The sequence below is a fragment of the Oncorhynchus mykiss genome, chromosome 26, assembly GCF_013265735.2.
Source record: "Oncorhynchus mykiss isolate Arlee chromosome 26, USDA_OmykA_1.1, whole genome shotgun sequence".
Classification (NCBI taxonomy): domain Eukaryota; kingdom Metazoa; phylum Chordata; class Actinopteri; order Salmoniformes; family Salmonidae; genus Oncorhynchus; species Oncorhynchus mykiss.
The window spans coordinates 42,853,851-42,874,501 of record NC_048590.1 but is presented as its reverse complement, the minus strand read 5'-3'; the positions used below and the strand labels follow the sequence as shown (position 1 = coordinate 42,874,501).

Genomic DNA, 20,651 nt, shown 5'->3' with positions numbered 1-20,651 from the left:
GTGGAGCAGAGGGAGAATAAACAGAAGGATATAGTGGAGCAGAGGGAGAACAAACAGGAGGATATAGTGGAGCTGTGTTTTTTTTTTTTTACAACAGCAGCCGTCCGACGACGACTCAACTTCGGCAGCTGCATCAGGTCCTGATCGACCCGCACTGCGTTCCTGTGATCGCCCTCAAGACCGGCGTGCTAGTTCAGCGTGTCGGATCCCTCTGGAACTTTCATTGTGCCTTGTTGTCTAAGGCTAGGCGTTTGGAACAAATTATTTGAGAGAAAGAGCAAGAGAGAAAGGGAGAGAGAAAGCGAGACAGCGAGAGACATACCAATTAATGAGGCAGAGGGAGAATAAACAGAAGGATATAGTGGAGCAGAGGGAGAATACACAGAAGGATATAGTGGAGCAGAGAGAGAATAAACAGAAGGATATAGTGGAGCAGAGGGAGAATACACAGAAGGATATAGTGGAGCAGAGGGAGAATAAACAGAAGGATATAGTGGAGCAGAGGGAGAACAAACAGAAGGATATAGTGGAGCAGATGGAGGAAAAGCAGAGGGAGAATAAACAGAAGGATATAGTGGAGCAGAGGGAGAACAAACAGAAGGATATGGTGGAGCAGAGGGAAAACAAACAGAAGGATATAGTGGAGCAGAGGGAGAATAAACAGAAGGATATAGTGGAGCAGAGGGAGAACAAACAGAAGGATATAGTGGAGCAGAGGGAGGATGAGCAGAGGGAGAACAAACAGAAGGATATAGTGGAGCAGAGGGAGGAGAAGCAGAGGGAGAATAAACAGAAGGATATAGTGGAGCAGAGGGAGAACAAACAGGAGGATATAGTGGAGCAGAGGGAGAACAAACAGAAGGATATAGTGGAGCAGAGGGAGAACAAACAGAAGGATATAGTGGAGCAGAGGGATAACAAACAGAATGATATAGTGGAGCAGAGGGAGGATGAGCAGAGGGAGAACAAACAGAAGGATATAGTGGAGCAGAGGGAGGAGAAGCAGAGGGAGAATAAACAGAAGGATATAGTGGAGCAGAGGGAGAACAAACAGGAGGATATAGTGGAGCAGAGGGAGAACAAACAGAAGGATATAGTGGAGCAGAGGGAGAACAAACAGAAGGATATAGTGGAGCAGAGGGAGAATAAACAGAAGGATATAGTGGAGCAGAGGGAGAACAAACAGAAGGATATAGTGGAGCAGAGGGAGAACAAACAGAAGGATATAGTGGAGCAGAGGGAGAACAAACAGAAAGATATAATGGAGCAGAGGGAGAACAAACAGGAGGATATAGTGGAGCGGAGGGAGGAGGAGCAGAGGGAGAATAAACAGAAGGATATAGTGGAGCAGAGGGAGGAGGAGCAGAGGGAGAATAAACAGAAGGATATAGTGGAGCAGAGGGAGAACAAACAGGAGGATATAGTGGAGCAGAGGGAGAATAAACAGAAGGATATAGTGGAGCAGATGGAGAACAAACAGAAGGATATAGTGGAGCAGAGGGAGAACAAACAGAAGGATAAAGTGGAGCAGAGGGAGGAGGAGCAGAGTTAGAACAAACAGAAGGATATAGTGGAGCAGAGGGAGAATAAACAGAAGGATATAGTGGAGCAGAGGGAGGAGGAGCAGAGGGAGAATAAACAGAAGGATATAGTGGAGCAGAGGGAGAACAAACAGGAGGATATAGTGGAGCAGAGGGAGAATAAACAGAAGGATATAGTGGAGCAGAGGGAGAACAAACAGGAGGATAAAGTGGAGCAGAGGGAGGAGGAGCAGAGGGAGAACAAACAGAAGGATATAGTGGAGCAGAGGGAGGAGGAGCAGAGTTAGAACAAACAGAAGGATATAGTGGAGCAGAGGGAGAATAAACAGAAGGATATAGCGGAGCAGAGGGAGAACAAACAGGAGGATATAGTGGAGCAGAGGGAGAATAAACAGAAGGACATAGTGGAGCAGAGGGAGAATAAACAGGAGGATATAGTGGAGCAGAGGGAGAACAAACAGAAGGATATAGTGGAGCAGAGGGAGAACAAACAGGAGAATATAGTGGAGCAGAGGGAGAACAAACAGAAGGATATAGTGGAGCAGAGGGAGAACAAACAGGAGAATATAGTGGAGCAGAGGGAGAACAAACATAAGGATATAGTGGAGCAGAGGGAGAACAAACAGGAGAATATAGTGGAGCAGAGGGAGAATAAACAGAAGGATATAGTGGATCAGAGGGAGAACAAACAGGAGGATATGGTGGAGCAGAGGGAGGAGGAGCAGAGGGAGAATAAACAGAAGGATATAGTGGAGCAGAGGGAGGAGGAGCAGAGGGAGAACAAACAGGAGGATATAGTGGAGCAGAGGGAGGAGGAGCAGAGGGAGAATAAACAGAAGGATATAGTGGAGCAGAGGGAGAACAAACAGGAGGATATAGTGGAGCAGAGGGGGGAGGAGCAGAGGGAGAATAAACAGAAGGATATAGTGTAGCAGAGGGAGAACAAACAGGAGGATATAGTGGAGCAGAGGGAGGAGGAGCAGAGGGAGAACAAACAGGAGGATATAGTGGAGCAGAGGGAGGAGGAGCAGAGGGAGAATAAACAGAAGGATATAGTGGAGCAGAGGGAGAACAAACTGGAGGATATAGTGGAGCAGAGGGAGGAGGAGCAGAGGGAGAATAAACAGAAGGATATAGTGTAGCAGAGGGAGAACAAACAGGAGGATATAGTGGAGCAGAGGGAGGAGGAGCAGAGGGAGAATAAACAGAAGGATATAGTGGAGCAGAGGGAGAACAAACAGGAGGATATAGTGGAGCAGAGGGAGAATAAACAGAAGGATATAGTGGAGCAGAGGGAGAACAAACAGGAGGATATAGTGGAGCTGTGTTTTTTTTTTTTTATAACAGCAGCCGTCCGACGACGACTCAACTTCGGCAGCTGCATCAGGTCCTGATCGACCCGCACTGCGTTCCTGTGATCGCCCTCAAGACCGGCGTGCTAGTTCAGCGTGTCGGATCCCTCTGGAACTTTCATTGTGCCTTGTTGTCTAAGGCTAGGCGTTTGGAACAAATTATTTGAGAGAAAGAGCAAGAGAGAAAGGGAGAGAGAAAGCGAGACAGCGAGAGACATACCAATTAATGAGACCCAGATGGTCGATGGTACTGACCCTCAGTCAGTCAGTCTTCAACAGAAGAAAGGTGAAAGAGAGGTGAGAGAGAAGGGAGTTAGAGAGAAGGGAGGGAGAAGGGACAGAGAGGAGAGAGAGAAGGGAGTTAGAGGAGAGAGAGAAGGAAGGGAGGAGAGGGAGAAGGGAGTTAGAGAGAAGGGAGGAGGGGAGAAGGGACAGAGAGGAGAGAGAGAAGGGAGTTAGAGGAGAGAGAGAAGGAAGAGAGGAGAGGGAGAAGGGAGTTAGAGAGAAGGGAGGGAGAAGGGACAGAGAGGAGAGAGAGAAGGGAGTTAGAGAGAAGGGAGAGAGAAGGGAGGGAGAAGGGAGAGAGAGGAGAGAGAGAAGGGAGTTAGAGAGAAGAGAGAGAGAAGGGAGGGAGAGAAGGGAGGGAGAAAGGAGGGAGATGGGACAGAGAGGAGAGAAAGAATGGAGGGAGAAGGGACAGAGAGGAGAGAGAGAAGGGAGTTAGAGGAGAGGGAGAAGGGAGTTAGAGAGAAGGAAGGGAGAGAAGGGAGGGAGGGAGAAGGGAGGGAGAAGGGACAGAGAGAAGAGAAAGAAGGGAGAGAGAAGGGACAGAGAAGAGAGAGAGAAAGGAGAGCGAGACAAGTGGAAATAGAAAATGAAAGTGAAAAGAAACAGAGAGAGAGTAAGAGGAGCGCTGATGTTGAATGTAGTTTAGAGATTTCTTTAAGAGGAGCGCTGATGTTGAAGGTAGTTTAGAGATTTCTTTACGAGGAGCGCTGATGTTGAAGGTAGTTTAGAGATTTCTTTAAGAGGAGCGCTAATGTTGAATGTAGGTTAAAGATTTCTTTAAGAGGAGCGCTGATGTTGAAGGTAGTTTGGAGATTTCTTTAAGAGGAGCGCTGATGTTGAAGGTAGTTTAGAGATTTCTTTAAGAGGAGCGCTGATGTTGAAGGTAGTTTAGAGATTTCTTTAAGAGGAGCGCTGATGTTGAAGGTAGTTTAGAGATTTCTTTAAGAGGAGCGCTGATGTTGAAGGTAGTTTAGAGATTTCTTTAAGAGGAGCGCTAATGTTGAATGTAGGTTAAAGATTTCTTTAAGAGGAGCGCTGATGTTGAAGGTAGTTTAGAGATTTCTATACACCTTAATCCCACATCAATAGGAAAGATTGGCACCATCTAATTCTATCTAATTAGAGGCTGCTAATCTTTGCCACAGAGGGTTCAGAATATGAACTCAGCTGGAGTTTAGACTACTTTTAAGAGAAGTAGATGAATCATTTGGAGTTTAACTAAGCCTTAATTGGGATTTTATAACTGACAACTGATTTTCCGGAAATTAAGCATTGTCTTGGACTAAAAAGCAATGGCAATTCTGTATGGAAAACTGACCCGGAATTTCCTGTTTGGCACTTTTCACCCTACAGAGCCGAGCCAAGCTGTACTGTAGCCTGTTACACATCCACCATACTTGGATCCACTGGAACAGAGCTGGACAGGACAATGTGAAAAGAAAAGATCCAAATATCCAGTGCAGTACAGTTTGGGTTGGCCCAATAGTGTTAGAAGGGTACTGTATATCTCTTAAAATGCTATGACCAGATTAATGCAGGGGCTGAAGCCTCTGGCCCAGGCCCGTAGGGGGCTCAAGAGGCAAAAGAGAAGGAAATAGAATCTTGTCCTCCAGCCGGCTCTCTCTCTGTCAAACCGTTTAGAATTTCTGCCCTACAGTTAAGATTTAAAAGAGCGCGCTTTGAAATCCATAGTGTAGTTAGTAGAGCATGGCACTTGCAACGCCAGGGTTGTGGGTTCAATTCCCAAAAGGGACCAGAATGTATGGACTCAATACTGTAAGTTGCTCTGGCTAAGAGTGTCTGCTAAATGACTGAAATACAACTAAGGCTGATAATGGGGTCACTCACTTGTGACACATCCCCTGGTGGTAGCCAGCATCCTCTGTTGAGTAGTATCCTGGGGCGCAGGTCTGAACACACCTCCACTCTTGCTGCAGGTGATCTCTGGCACACTGGATACACTCCTCCTTACCTGGACCTGCAACAACACACAGCAACAGTTCCAAACAGAAAAGGACGGGTCCATCTTTAGCCCAGTGGGGTGAGTTGTATCATTATTTGGTTAATAATATGGTCCTCAAGGAAACAAATTGTCTGGTGGGTAAGAAATTCCTGGGCCGATTTCTGGTCCCAGTCCGTTCCTGGTTCAAAGGACTTTAAACGTCTGTCCCCTGAACATGCGGTGGTGCGTAGACCAAAAGTAAGACATCAAATGCAATGGTGGTCCGACTGCACTCAAAATGATGATACCTTTCCTAATCCCAATTGCCAATAACAACATATAAGAAATTGATACAATTTATTTGGAGTTGAAGCCAGATACACGCCTTTAGGAAAATGTCTGGCTTGTTTAATGTAATGTACCCCCTCTCTCTCTCTCTTTACAATCAGTGCTAGGGCCTTGGTTGAGAGGTGAACCACTAATACAGCTCCTCTACTACAGCAATAAGCGTCTCTCTCTACTGGGTGTTTTGAGGCTAAATTCACTTGTTCCACAGACATGCACACAAGCACACACACATGTGCACACACACAATCTAATCCCTCAGCTTTCTCTCCCCACAGCACGTCTGGCTCTGTCTGTCTATACTACTGTCTCAGGGCAACGGCAGAGCTTCGCCAGCTAAATGTCAACTGCGGCCGACGGCCTAACCCCATGACACAGCGCTCATAATTAGGGGCCCATTTAATTCATGTAAATCAATGAGCGAATTGACTTAAATCTGACACCCATGTAGATCACAGACGTGAGATGTCGACGCCGTGCCGAAAGTCATGATCACGATAAGCAGAACTGGCAAGCAACCTTTTAGTTGGCAAATGAAGTTATAATTCGTTGTGAAATGATGGTATTGTCATGTCTTCGGACCATAGCACAGGTTCCAATCCAAGTGCCAGTGCCGTTTAGCAAACTCCAGACATTTATATTTGTTGGATGACATGAAAATAGAGGTCTTTGACCACGCACACAAGTGTCTCTGCCAGGAGGCTGAAACTTGGCCAAATGACAGTGCCTTCAGAACGTATAAACCTCTTGACTTATTCATCATTTTGTAGCCTGAAATCAAAATTGATTGAATAGATTTTTTTCTCACCCATCTACACACAAAACCCCATAATAACAAAGTGAAAATATGATTTTAGACATTTTTGCAAATGTATTAAATTAAATACATAAATATCTCATTTACATGACTTTTCACACCCCTGAGTCAACACTTTGTAGAAGCACCTTTGGTGGCGATTACAGCTGTGAGTCGTCTTAGGTTTGTCTGTATCAGCTGTGAGTCGTCTTGGGTTTGTCTGTATCAGCTTTGAGTCGTCTTGGGTTTGTCTGTATCAGCTTTGAGTCGTCTTGGGTTTGTCTGTATCAGCTTTGAGTCGTCTTGGGTTTGTCTGTATCAGCTTTGAGTCGTCTTGGGTTTGTCTGTATCAGCTGTGAGTCGTCTTGGGTTTGTCTGTATCAGCTTTGAGTCGTCTTGGGTTTGTCTGTATCAGCTTTGAGTCGTCTTGGGTTTGTCTGTATCAGCTTTGAGTCGTCTTGGGTTTGTCTGTATCAGCTGTGAGTCGTCTTGGGTTTGTCTGTATCAGCTTTGAGTCGTCTTGGGCTTGTCTGTATCTATTACGGGATTCTTCTGTTGAAGGAGAGGCGGACCAAAACGCAGCGTGGTTATTGTGATACATCTTTAATAAAGATTAAAATAGAACAATATACAAAAACAAGAAATGTGAAAAAACGAAAACAGCCCTATCTGGTGTAACAAACACAAAGACAGGAACAATCACCCACAAACCCCAACACCAAACAGGCTACCTAAATATGGTTCCCAATCAGAGACAATGACTAACACCAGCCTCTGATTGAGAACCATATCAGGCCATACATAGAAACAGACAAACAAGACATCCAACATAGAATGCCCACTCAGATCACACCCTGACCAAACAAAACATAGAAACATACAAAGCAAACTATGGTCAGGGTGTGACAGTATCAGCTGTGAGTCGTCTTGGGTTTGTTTGTATCAGCTTTACACATATGGATTTGGGGATTTTTTTCCCATTCTTCCTTTTCTCAAACTCTGTTAAATTAAATGGGGAGCAACGGTGAAAAGCAATCTTCAAGTTTTCCACAGATTTTCAATGAGATTCAAGTCTAGGCTTTGACTGGACCACTCAATGACGTTGACATTCATGTTCTGAAGCCTTTCCAGCGTTGCTTCGGCTGTATGCTTGGTGTTTTCCTGTTGAAACATAACGCCCCCAGTCTAAGGTCATTTGCTCTCTGAAGCAGGTTCTCATCAAGGATTTGCCTGTATTTGGCTCTTCACCAGTCTCCCAGTTCAAGGATTTGCCTGTATTTGGCTCTTCACCAGTCTCCCAGTTCATGCCGCTGAAAAGCATCCCCATAGTATGATGCTGCCACCACCATGCAAGGCGGTAGGGATTGTGTTAGACAGGTGATGAGCTGTGCCTGGTTTTCTCCAGATGTAGTGCGGTGCGTTCATGCAAAATAGTACATTTTTTTGTCTCATCAGACCACAGAATCTTTTGCCTTACGATCTCAGAGTCTTTCACATGCCTTTTAGCAAACTCCAGGTGTGCTGTCATGTGACTTTTTCTCAGGAGTGGCTTCCGTCTGGCCACTGTCCCATAAAACCCAGATTGGTGAAGTGCGGAGACTTTTGTCTCCGCACTAGATGGCAGGTTCTCCCATCTAAGCCAAGGAACTCTGTAGGGTTCTAAGTCACCTCCCTGACCAAGGTCCTTCTTGCTTGGTTGCTTAGCTTGGTCAGACAGCCAGTGATGGAAACCAGTGTGCTCTTGGAACCTTTCAACTCTCTAGAAATTGTTTTCTACCCTTCCCCAGATATATGCCTCATCATAATTATATCTCAGAGATCTACAGACAGTTCCTTGGACTTCATGGTGTAGTTTCTGCTCTGACTGTCAACTGTGGGACCTTATATAGACAGGTATGTTTCTTTCTAAATCATGTCCAATCAATTTAATTGGCCACAGGTGGACTCCAATCAAGTGACATCTCAAGGATGATCACCTGAGCTCAATTTGGAGCGTCATAGCAAAGGGGTGTGAATACTTATGTAAATGAGATATTTCTGTATTTAATTTTCAATAAAACATGTTTAAAAACATGTTTTATTATTATGGGGTCATTATGCGGTATTGTGTGTAGATGGGTGAGAAAATTCAGGTTGTAACACAACAAAATGTGGAATAAGTCAAGGGGTATGAATTTCTTTCTTTCTGAAGGTACTGTATGTGCTGGAGTATGGGAGATGTTCTCACCAGAACAGGCCAATATGACAGTGTGACACAGCAAGGTCACTCTGACACTATGACCTCCATATATGGGTCATATAGACCGTTGACATTTGAGCCTGACATTCATTAATAGTTCAACGTTAAGAGGACCATTGAGTGAAACAATGCAAACGTTTACTATTGGCATTGAGTGTAATACTCAAAAATGCATTCCAGAAACCTGTCATGGAACCTATAACTGGTGGCTTCACACACACACACACACACACACACACACACACACACACACACACGCACACACGCACACACGCACACACGCACACACGCACGCACGCACTTCATCTGTCCTTTTAAAACATTTGACAAAAAGGCTCAGTGCCATTACCCTCGCAAGAGGAGAGTGCCGGAGTATTGCAAACAGGGATGCCAATATTTTTTACTCCTATCTTTATGAGAACAGGAGGTGTGACAGGGACACTGACCTGTGCAGGTAGAGCAGGAGGTGTGACAGGGACACTGACCTGTGCAGGTAGAGCAGGAGGTGTGACAGGGACACTGACCTGTGCAGGTAGAGCAGGAGGTGTGACAGGGACACTGACCTGTGCAGGTAGAGCAGGAGGTGTGACAGGGACACTGACCTGTGCAGGTAGAGCAGGAGGTGTGACAGGGACACTGACCTGTGCAGGTAGAGCAGGAGGTGTGACAGGGACTACACTTCATCTCCTCCAGATGAAAGAAGGTTCCGTTGGCACACTCCGGTACACAGGTCATCCCCGCCAGACTGCACACACACACACACAAAAACACGCTTATGTTCTCTACATGACATTTTTCATCAGTGACATTCCCTAAAGAGATTACATGTAGTTTACCTGTAGCCGTCGTTACAGGCAGTACACCTGTCTGAGTCCCGCAGACACTTCATACAGTTCTCATGACACCTCAGACATTTCCTCTGAGCTGGGGAGAGGGAGGGAGGGAGGGAGGCGGAGGGAGGGAGGGAGGCAGGGAGGGAGGGAGGGAGGGAGGGAAGGAAGGAAGGAAGGAAGGAAGGAAGGAAGGAAGGAAGGAAGGAAGGAAGGAAGGAAGGAAGGAAGGAAGGAAGGAAGGAAGGAAGGAAGGAAGGAAGGAAGGAAGGGGAAGGAAAGGGAAGGGAAGGAGGGGAGGTAGAGGGGGCAGATGGGAAGGGAGCGTGAGAAATAAATATAGTTATCCATTTTTAACTCAGTATAGTTCTCAGAGGACTGCTCATTCAACCACCAAAACCAAACACACAAACAACCATGAAACCAACTTTCACAGGCTCTCAGTCTCTCTGTCTCTCTCTCTCTCTCTTTCTATCTCTCTCTCGCTCTCTCTCTCTCTCTGTCTCCCTCTTTCTGTCTTTCTCTCTCCCTCTCTCTCCCTCTCTCAGTCTCTCTCCCTCTCTCTCCCTCTCTCAGTCTCTCTCCCTCTCTCTCTCTCTGTCGCCCTCTTTCTGTCTCCCTCTTTCTGTCTCCCTCTTTCTGTCTCTCTCTCAGTCTCTCAGTCTCTCTGTCTCTCTCTCTCTGTCTCCCTCTTTCTGTCTTTCTCTCTCCCTCTCTCTCCCTCTCTCAGTCTCTCTCCCTCTCTCAGTCTCTCTCCCTCTCTCTCTCTCTGTCGCCCTCTTTCTGTCTCCCTCTTTCTGTCTCCCTCTTTCTGTCTCTCTCTCAGTCTCTCAGTCTCTCTGTCTCTCTCTCTCTCTGTCGCCCTCTTTCTGTCTCCCTCTTTCTGTCTCTCTCTTTCTGTCTCTCTCTCAGTCTCTCAGTCTCTCCCTCTCCCAGTCTCTCTCTCAGTCTCTCTGTCTCTCTGTCTCCCTCTTTCTGTCTATCTCTCTCCCCCTCTCTCTCCCTCTCCCAGTCTCTCTCTCTGTCTCTCTCTCTTTCTGTCAGTCTCCCTCTCTCAATTCAAGGGTCTTTATTGGCATGGGAAACACATCTTAACATTGCCAAAGCAAGTGAAGTAGATAATATACAAAAGTGTAATAAACAATATAAATGAACAGTAAACATTACACTCACAGACGTTCCAAAAGAATAAAGACATTACAAATGTCATATTATATATATATATATACAGTGTTGTAACGATGTACAAATGGTTAATGTACAAAAGGGAAAATAAATAAGCATAAGTATGGGTTGTATTTACAATGGTGTTTTTCTTGTGGAAACAGGTCACACATCTTGCTGCTGTGATGGCACACTGTGGTATTTCACCCAGTAGATATGGGAGTTTATCAAAATTGTATTTGTTTTCGAATTCATTGTGCATTTGTGTAATTTGAGGGAAATATGTGTCTCTAATACGGACATACATTTGGCAGGAGATTAGGAAGTGCATCTCAGTTTCCACCTCATTTTGTGGGCAGTGTTCACATAGCCTGTCTCCTCTTGAGAGTCAGGTCTGCCTACGGCGGCCTTTCTCAATAGCAAGGCAATGCTCACTGAGTATGTACATAGTCAAAGCTTTCCTTAAGCTTGGGTCAGTCACAGTGGTCAGGTATTCTGCCACTGTGTACTCTCTGTTTAGGGCCATTCTAGTTTGCTCTGTTTTTCTGGTTTTTTTTGTTAATTCTTTCCAATGTGTCAAGAAATTATCTTTTTGTTTTCTCATCATTTGGTTGGGTCTAATTGTGTTGCTGTCCTGGGGCTCTGTGGGGTATGATTGTGTTTGTGAAGAGAGCCCCAGGACCAGCTTGCTTAGGGGACTCTTCTCCAGGTTCATCTCTTTGTAGGTGATGGCTTTGTTATGGAAGGTTTGGGAATCGCTTCCTTTTAGGTGGTTGTAGAATTTAACGTCTCTTTTCTGTATTCTGATAATTAGCAGGTATTGGCCTAATTCTGCTCTGCATGCATTATTTGGTGTTTTACGTTGTACACGGAGGAGAGTTCTGCAGAATTCTGCATGCAGAGTCTCAATTTGATGTTTGTCCCATTTTGTGAGTTCTTGGTTGGTGAGCGGTCCTAGACCTCACAACCATAAAGGGCAATGGGTTCTATGACTGATTCAAGTATTTTTAACCAGATCCTAATTGGTATGTCGAATTTTATGTTCCTTTTGATGGCATAGAATGCCCTTCTTGCCTTGTCTCTCAGATCGTCCACAGCTTTGTGGAAGTTACCAGTGGTGATGTTTAGGCCAAGGTATGTATAGTTTTTTTGTGTGCTCTAGGGCAACGGTGTCTAGATGGAATTTGTATTTGTGGTCCTGGCAAATGTACCTTTTTTTGGAACACCATTATTTTGGTCTTACTGAGATTTACTGTCAGGGCCCAGGTCTGACAGAATCTGTGCAGAATATCTAGGGGCTGCTGTAGGCCCTCCATGGTTGGTGACAGAAGCACCAGATCATCAGCAAACAGTAGACATTTGACTTCAGATTAATAGTAGGGTGAGGCCGGGTGCTGCAGACTTTTCTAGTGCCCGCGCCAATTCGTTGATATATATGTTGAAGAGGGGCTTAAGCTGCATCCCTGTCTCACCCCAAGGCCCTGTGGGAAGAAATGTGTGTTTTTACCTATTTTAACCACACACTTGTTGTTTGTTTACATGGATTTTATAGTGTCATATGTTTTTCCCCCAACACCACTTTCCATCAATTTGAATAGCAGACCCTCATGCCAAATTGAGTCGAAGGCTTTTTTGAAATCAACAAAGCATGTGTAACGGCTCTCGTCGAAAGGAGTGGATCAAAGCGCAGCGTGGAAAGTGTTCATGATTTTATTAAAAAAAAACACTCAAACAAAATAACAAAAGTGAAAGCGAAAGTGAACAGTTCTGTCAGGCACAGACACTAAACAGAAAACAAGATCCCACAAAACCCAAAAGGAAAATGACAACTTATATGTGATCCCCCCCCATTCAGAGACAACGATAGACAGCTGCCTCTGATTGGGAACCACACACACACGGCCAAAAACAAAGAAATAGAAAACATAGACTTTCCCACCCGAGTCACACCCTGACCTAACCAAACATAGAGAACAAAAAGGATCTCTAAGGTCAGGGCGTGACAGCATGAGAAGACTTTGCTTTTGTTTTGTTTTGGTTTGTTTGTCAATTAGGGTGTGCAGGGTGAATACGTGGTCTGTCGTATGATAATTTGGTAAATAGCCAATTTCACATTTGCTCAGTACATTGTTTTCACTGAGGAAATGTACAAGTCTGCTGTTAATGATAATGCAGAGGATTTCCCAAGGTTTCTGTTGACGCATATCCAATTGGGATCATACTTGTCTCCACTTTTGTGGATTGGGGTGATCAGTCCTTGGATCCAAATATTGGGGAAGATGCCAGAGCTAAGGATGATGTTAAAGAGTTTTAGTATAGCCAATTGGAATTTGCTGTCTGTATATTTGATCATTTCATTGAGGATATTATCAACACCACATGCCTTTTTGGGTTGGAGGGTTTTTATTTTGTCCTGTAGTTCATTCAAGGTAATTGGAGAATCCAGTGGGTTCTGGTAGTCTTTAATAGTTGATTCTAAGATTTGTATTTGATCCTGTATATGTGTTTGCTCTTTATTCTTTGTTATAGAGCCAAAAGGATTGGAGAAGTGGTTTACCCATACATATCCATTTTGGATAGATAATTCTTTGTGTTGTTGTTTGTTTAGTGTTTTCCAATTTTCCCAGAAGTGGTTAGAGTCTATGGATTCTGTGTATTTCTGTATTGTTTTAGTGATTCACCATAGTGAAGGCGTAGACTCAGGTTTTCCGGGTCTCTATGTTTTTGGTTGGACAGGTTTCTCAACTACTTTCTTAGATTTTTGCATTCTTCATCAAATCATTTGTCATTGTTGTTCATTTTCTTTGGTTTTCTATTTGAGATTTTTAGACTTGATAGGGAAGCTGAGAGGTCAAATATACTGTTTAGGCTTTCTACTGCCAAGTTTACACCTTCACTATTACAGTGGAACGATTTGTCCAGGAAATTGTCTAAAAGGGATTGAATTTGTTGTTGCCTAATTGTTTTTTGGTAGGTTTCCAAACTACAATCCTTCCATCTATAGCATTTCTTAATATTACTCAGTTCCTTTGGCTTTGATGACCCATGATTGAGTATTGCTCTGTTCAAGTAGACTGTGATTTTGCTGTAGTCTGATAGGGGTGTCAGTGGGCTGACTGTGAACGCTCTGAGAGACTCTGGGTTGAGGTCAGTGATAAAGTAGTCTACAGTACTACTGCCAAGAGATGAGCTATAGGTGTACCTACCATAGGAGTCCCCTCGAAGCCTACCATTGACAATGTACACACCCAACGTGCGACAGAGCTGCAGGAGTTGTGACCCGTTTTTGTTGGTTATGTTGTCATAGTTGTGCCTAGAGGGGCATATGGGGGAGGGAATGCTGTCACCTCCAGGTAGGTGTTTGTCCCCCTGTGTGCTGAAGGTGTCAGGTTTTTGTCCAGTTATGGCATTTAGGTCGCCACAGACTTGTCTCTCTCTCTCCCTCTCTCCCTCTCTCCTTGTTTCTCTCTCTCTCTCTTCTAAAACAGTGTAGTATCTGGGACCTGGCGAGTTTGGAGGATTTATAGAGGAAATACCATCCAAACATAATCTGTCCAACAGCATAAAACGACCTCCATAAATGAGCCTGCAACCCAGTTTCAGCCATTTCACACACACACACACACACACACACACACACACACGGTCAGACTGGAACAAAAGATCGGCCCTGGGATTTCTAACACACCGGCCCACTTATTTCCTTGATGCCTGCACACCGGCCAGTCCCCCATTATTAGCCAGATAATGATCATTTAGACAGGCCGACTGGACAACGGACCAGCCTATCTGGTCCTGCACACCGGCCAGTCCCCCATTATTAGCCAGATAATGATCATTTAGACAGGCCGACTGGACAACGGACCAGCCTATCTGGTCCTGCACACCGGCCAGTCCCCCATTATTAGCCAGATAATGATCATTTAGACAGGCCGACTGGACAACGGACCAGCCTATCTGGTCCTGCACACCGGCCAGTCCCCCATTATTAGCCAGATAATGATCATTTAGACAGGCCGACTGGACAACGGACCAGCCTATCTGGTCCTGCACACCGGCCAGTCCCCCATTATTAGCCAGATAATGATCATTTAGACAGGCCGACTGGACAACGGACCAGCCTATCTGGTCCTGCACACCGGCCAGTCCCCCATTATTAGCCAGATAATGATCATTTAGACAGGCCGACTGGACAACGGACCAGCCTATCTGGTCCTGCACACACACACACAGTATGGCTGAAAAACAGATGAGAGAGGCTCTGTCAGTGCTCTGTACGTCAGAGGGTATCTCAGGTTATGACAGATGACGTCAATGCGTGCTCGACTGTGTGTGTGTGCGTGTGTGTGTGCGTCCATGCGTGTGTGTCATTCACAAATCAACACATGAACCCACTCCACCATACTCAGTTAATCCCTGGCGTCCAGGATAACAGGCAGCGTGGGAGTTGAACATTGACCTTTTGTGTGGTCACGCAAAAACCTCATCACATCAACCCTTTTGAGCCGCAAATCATTCCCTTATTTCCTTCTATAGAAAATATCTTCACACACTCAATCTAACTGTTACTATGTTACTAAGCAGATTCTACGTCAATATAACGCTATTACTACAGCTATTACCGTGTAGTTAAATAGGTATGAGGGCAACTTAAAGTAAAGTAGTACATTGTTTCTTCTTGGACAGACAACCCTAATAGCTTAAATTGTATTTTGTTGTTTATATATATATTTTACCGTTATTTAACTAGGCAAGTCAGTTAAGAACAAATTCTTATTTACTATGACAGCCTACCCCGGCCAAACCCGGACGACGTTGTGCCCCGCCCTATGGGAATCCCAATCACAGCCGGATGTGATACAGTTAGTTAGGGCTTAGTTAGTTAGGGTAAACCGATCCTAGATCTGTGGTTATAAAGTTCTACCTAGATCTCTTTTATTTTCCTAACCATTTCTCTTCACAGTAACATCACTAGCAGCAGAGTTACAGTAAACATGTCCTAGATCTGTGGTTAGTTTGGGGAAACTGATCTTACATCTGTGGTTAGTTTGGGGAAACTGATCCTAGATCTGTGGTTAGGCTCAACTTTTTCAAGCAACTCCACTTGACTTACTGTCGTCAGCGAAGTACCCAGCAGGGCAGGTCTCAGAGCAGGTAGTGTTGAGGGGGTTGAAGTAGAGTCCCCTGCGACAGGAGCGACACTCGGTGGGGGTGCGTCCCACACACCTCTCACAGCCCTTGTGACAGCGTCGACACCTCCTGGCCTCCAAGTTATCGTAGAAGCCCAGCGGACAGTGGCTCACACACGTCCTGTCATGGATTGATTGATGAGTTCTAATTACAGTAAATTGAGTTGATAATACAGTAAAACACACATTAGCCGATTTGTAGAGACTGGCTCTGCTGTATTTCACAAGTCCTGGGATGGATGAATGGATGGATGAATGGATGCATGAACGAATGGATTTAATCATTCAAAAGGACCTATTTCCCATATCCTGATCTGTTCACTATGTGAAATGTAACCTCTCTGCAAGTTGGCAATTGTTTATTTTACTGTTTTATCTAATCAATTAAATTGATTAATGAATTTCACATAAATAACAGATCAAGTAAATGGGGAAAAAGACTCTTTAAATGAATTAGTCAGAAAGACTACAACATCATAAAAAGAGGGCAAGTAGATTTCATGTCTAATTCATTTTCCTATATTAGCTTCATTATTCCTCTCCTGTAATCTTCTATTATAAGTATTATGGTAGCACTGTTTTATGGTAGAGAAATGACCAGAGATTTGTCAGGAAATAAAGGGGTATCAAATGGTACTTTCTGGTATTTAATTCAAAGAATTTCACACAATTGGTAACTACCTGGTACCAAATGGTGCAGATGTGTTCTTTGGTTGGAGTATCAAATTAACAAGTAAGTATTCTTAGGTTATTACTGTGTAAAGACCCTCGCTCCCTTCGGTCTCAACGTAGACTTTGATCTGAAGCCATTCTCGTGATTATTGTGATTTTGCTATTGTAAATGTTTGTAAGCTTATGTAGCCAAATTGTATCTATGATCGTACGCTATCCATTTATGTTTTTTGTATGCTATTTTAATATATGAGAATTACCCAATGATATCAGGCCGCACCTGGCCATGATTACAGACACCTGTGTGTCTTTTGACACTATATAAATGAGTCATCCCACAGTGTTTGTCATTATACCCTGATGTAGACAGCTTGTCTGTCCAAAGTTGGACATACATTTTTTTTGCATCTGAGCTCCTAGAGCGTGTGACTCTCCTTTATTTTTTAAAAGTATTATTGTGTAATTACCATTTTACCATGTAATTTCTAAGTAAAAACCAGATAATTTAGAAGTAAATACCAGGTCAATTCTGTACCGTAAAATAAAGAGCTACCGAAGTAATACAGGTTTTCTGAATAAGAATGGACACAGTCAAAATGCTTCCACTCCTCAACATGCTTCCATTCCTCAACATGCTCCCATTCCTCAACATGCTTCCATTCCTCAACATGCTTCCATTCCTCAACATGCTTCCATTCCTCAACATGCTCCCATTCCTCAACATGCTTCCATTCCTCAACATGCTTCCATTCCTCAACATGCTACCATTCCTCAACATGCTCCCATTCCTCAACATGCTTCCACTCCTCAACATGCTACCATTCCTCAACATGCTCCCATTCCTCAACATGCTTCCATTCCTCAACATGCTCCCACTCCTCAACATGCTACCATTCCTCAACATGCTCCCATTCCTCAACATGCTCCCATTCCTCAACATGCTTCCACTCCTCAACATGCTTCCATTCCTCAACATGCTCCCATTCCTCAACATGCTACCATTCCTCAACATGCTCCCATTCCTCAACATGCTCCCATTCCTCAACATGCTTCATTTCCTCAACATGCTTCCATTCCTCAACATGCTCCCATTCCTCAACATGCTACCATTCCTCAACATGCTCCCATTCCTCAACATGCTCCCATTCCTCAACATGCTCCCATTCCTCAACATGCTTCCATTCCTAAACATGCTCCATTCCTCAAAATGCTCCCATTCCTCAACATGCTCCCATTCCTCAACATGCTTCCATTCCTCAACATGCTCCCATTCCTCAACATGCTCCCATTCCTCAACATGCTCCCATTCCTCAACATGCTCCCATTCCTGAACATGCTTCCATTCCTCAACATGCTCCCATTCCTCAACATGCTTCCATTCCTCAACATGCTCCCATTCCTCAACATGCTCCCATTCCTCAACATGCTCCCATTCCTCAACATGCTTCAACCCTTCAAAATGCTTCCACTCCTCAACATGCTTCCATTACTCAACATGCTCCCATTCCTCAACATGCTCCCATTCCTCAACATGCTTCCATTCCTCAACATGCTCCCATTCCTCAACATGCTTCCATTCCTCAACATGCTTCCATTCCTCAACATGCTTCCATTCCTCAACATGCTCCCATTCCTCAACATGCTCCCATTCCTCAACATGCTCCCATTCCTCAACATGCTCCCATTCCTCAACATGCTTCCATTCCTCAACATGCTTCCATTCCTCAACATGCTTCCATTCCTCAACATGCTCCCATTCCTCAACATGCTCCCATTCCTCAACATGCTCCCATTCCTCAACATGCTCCCATTCCTCAACATGCTTCAATTCCTCAACATGCTCCCATTCCTCAACATGCTCCCATTCCTCAACATGCTTCCATTCCTCAACATGCTCCCATTCCTCAACATGCTTCCATTCCTCAACATGCTTCAACTCTTCAAAATGCTCCCACTCTTCAAAATGCTCCCACTCTTCAAAATGCTCCCACTCTTTAAAGTGCTCCTGTCACGACTTCCGCCGAAGTTGGTTCCTCTCCTTGTTCAGGCGGTGTTCGGCGGTCGACGTCACAGGCTTTCTAGCCATCGCCGCTCCATTTTTCATGTGTCCATTTGTTTTGTCTTGTTCCCTGCACACCTGGTTTTCATTCCCCAATCAATTCATATGTATTTATTCCTCTGTTCCCCATCATGACTTTGTGTAGGATTGTTTGTGTTACGTGTATTTTGATATTGTGGATATTGTTACGCGCATTACTTTTTGTCTATGTTCCGTGTTTTGGGCACATTTGATGTTATTTTGTGCTGTCATTTTGACCGGAATAAAAAGTGTGCCTGTTCACTACACTCTGCTCTCCTGCACCTGACTTCGCCTCCGATACACACTCCTAACAGCTCCCACTCTTCAAAATTCTCCCACTCTTCAACATGCTCTCACTCCTCAACATGCTATTGTGCCTTCCTGTCTTGATGTTGAGCAGAAACAGAACAATAAATAATTACTGAGTTTGAATCAGATATGGTCACAGTCACAGCACAGATAAAAGAGGAAACCAAGATGGGTCACAAATCTGAAGCATCCGGTGGGGGCTTCCACTCACCACCATATATGGTGATGAGAGGAAGTCCAGTGGTAGACAGAGGGAGAAGATGGAGTGAGATGGACCGGGCCATTCCACAAATACTGTATATGAAACATTCAGCGGTTCCTTTTGTTCCATCTTGGGTTAGTTAAAAGTATCTTTGGACCCAGTCTGTTTGTTTACCTGCCTGTCTTGAGGCTGCCCAGGCTGTAGTGGATACAGTTCAGACAGTGGTCAGGATCTGGCCCGTCACAGCCCTGGTCCCCACACTCACTGTGGCACGGCCCTGAGAGGGGTTACAGAGAATACACACACACACGCACGCACACACGCACGCACAATCACACACAATCACACACAATCACACACGCACACACACACACACGCACACGCACACACGCACACGCACACACGCACACAAACAAATGCAAAGGTACACACAAAACACACACACACAGAGGTTAGAAGGAGTTTGAGTTGTGTTGTCGGACTACAGTGTTGTAACAGTTCAGAGCGAACAGTTTATGGCAGAGCCTCTCCTACCGCTGTACTCCTCCTCTTCCTCCTCCTGGTGCTTGAGGACCTCCGGAGGTGGTTCGGGCCCGTTGGGGTCCCGGCTGGGGGTTGGAATCTTAAGCATCCTGGAGCGAGAGTGCTGGGTCCCGTGAGACTGGTACGGGTGCCCCGAGGTGCCATAAAGGACCAGCGTCCACTCTTTCAGTTTACCTACAACAAGGAGAAGAAATCTCCATAAAAACACAGTATGAAGAGATCACTGTGTTTGTGTGTGTGTTTTCTTACCCAGCACCTCTGGGTTGCGTAGAGATGAGGGATTGTCTATGATCTCCAGGATCCACTGGCCCTCTGCCCTCTCCCCCCAGCAGTGAACAGTCATGAACTCCCAGTTCCTAAATCCTTCATTAGAGTTATCAAACAACCTGAAGAGAGAGAGGGAGGGAGAGAGAAAGTAAGTCACTTCTCAACTTCTAAGGCAATTAAATTCTGTTTCACAGCGCAAACAGACCAATCTTAACGCCTTTGTACTTTCTCAGCCCCCCTGAAGAAAAATATTGAATTATTCAAAGAGGCTAATTGAAGAGAAATGTAAGCACTGGCTGCTTTAAAGCTAGCCGCGACAGGAGATAATATCACATCAATGGGCTCAAGTAACATCACAGTGGCTTCAGCTCTCTGTGGCATGTGGTGAGGTCTGGTGTGGCTGCTACTGTGTTGGTGTGATTGGGATTAATGTTTGTGCACGCTATCAGGAAGTTTCAGGAAGCTGTTTTGGTTACTCTACAGGGTGGGTAAACTGTGTTTAAAGGGGCAATCTGGGATTGGTACATTCCATTTTGGACGTCAAATTAACGATACAGCCATTGATTCTTGAAGAACATCACTTAGTTGAGAGTGGTTACATTTGTCTAGCTCCATCCCTCAGCTGTTTCCACCAAAAAGTTTGGTAAACAGATTGCCCCTTTACAGGAGAGGAACAGAGAAAGGGCATCGGTGCCCTGGGGTTGGTCTAGCAGTTAGCACTGTCAAGCACTGACATCACACCTTCCCTGAGATCTAAAGCTAACTTTCACTCACAGAGTGACAGTCTACTGTTGGCTAGGATGGTTGAAAATGATGAATATACAAAATAAAGGGAGAAAAAAGGACATCCAACCTTTGGAATATCTGTCACCCAGCCTGTATAATTATATTG

At 44.7% G+C, this 20,651-nt stretch overlaps 1 protein-coding gene across 3 annotated transcripts in view; it reads right to left on the bottom strand.

Annotated features, from left to right (window-relative positions):
• The window catches only part of LOC110511523 (proprotein convertase subtilisin/kexin type 6), an 85,069-nt gene that overhangs the window by 12,437 nt on the left and 51,981 nt on the right, over window positions 1-20,651 (bottom strand). For 2 of the 3 annotated variants that reach the window (XM_036963435.1, XM_036963434.1), the window contains exons 13-19: window positions 19,742-19,878; window positions 19,484-19,666; window positions 19,124-19,226; window positions 15,611-15,807; window positions 9,340-9,427; window positions 9,145-9,248; window positions 5,030-5,159 (exon numbers count right to left, since the gene is read on the bottom strand). In XM_036963435.1, coding sequence (XP_036819330.1) covers window positions 5,030-5,159; window positions 9,145-9,248; window positions 9,340-9,427; window positions 15,611-15,807; window positions 19,124-19,226; window positions 19,484-19,666; window positions 19,742-19,878 — 942 coding nt within the window. Of the gene's footprint in view, window positions 1-5,029; window positions 5,160-6,696; window positions 6,817-9,144; window positions 9,249-9,339; window positions 9,428-15,610; window positions 15,808-19,123; window positions 19,227-19,483; window positions 19,667-19,741; window positions 19,879-20,651 lie in introns of those variants that run through there. The other variant, XM_036963436.1, reaches the window with a different exon arrangement.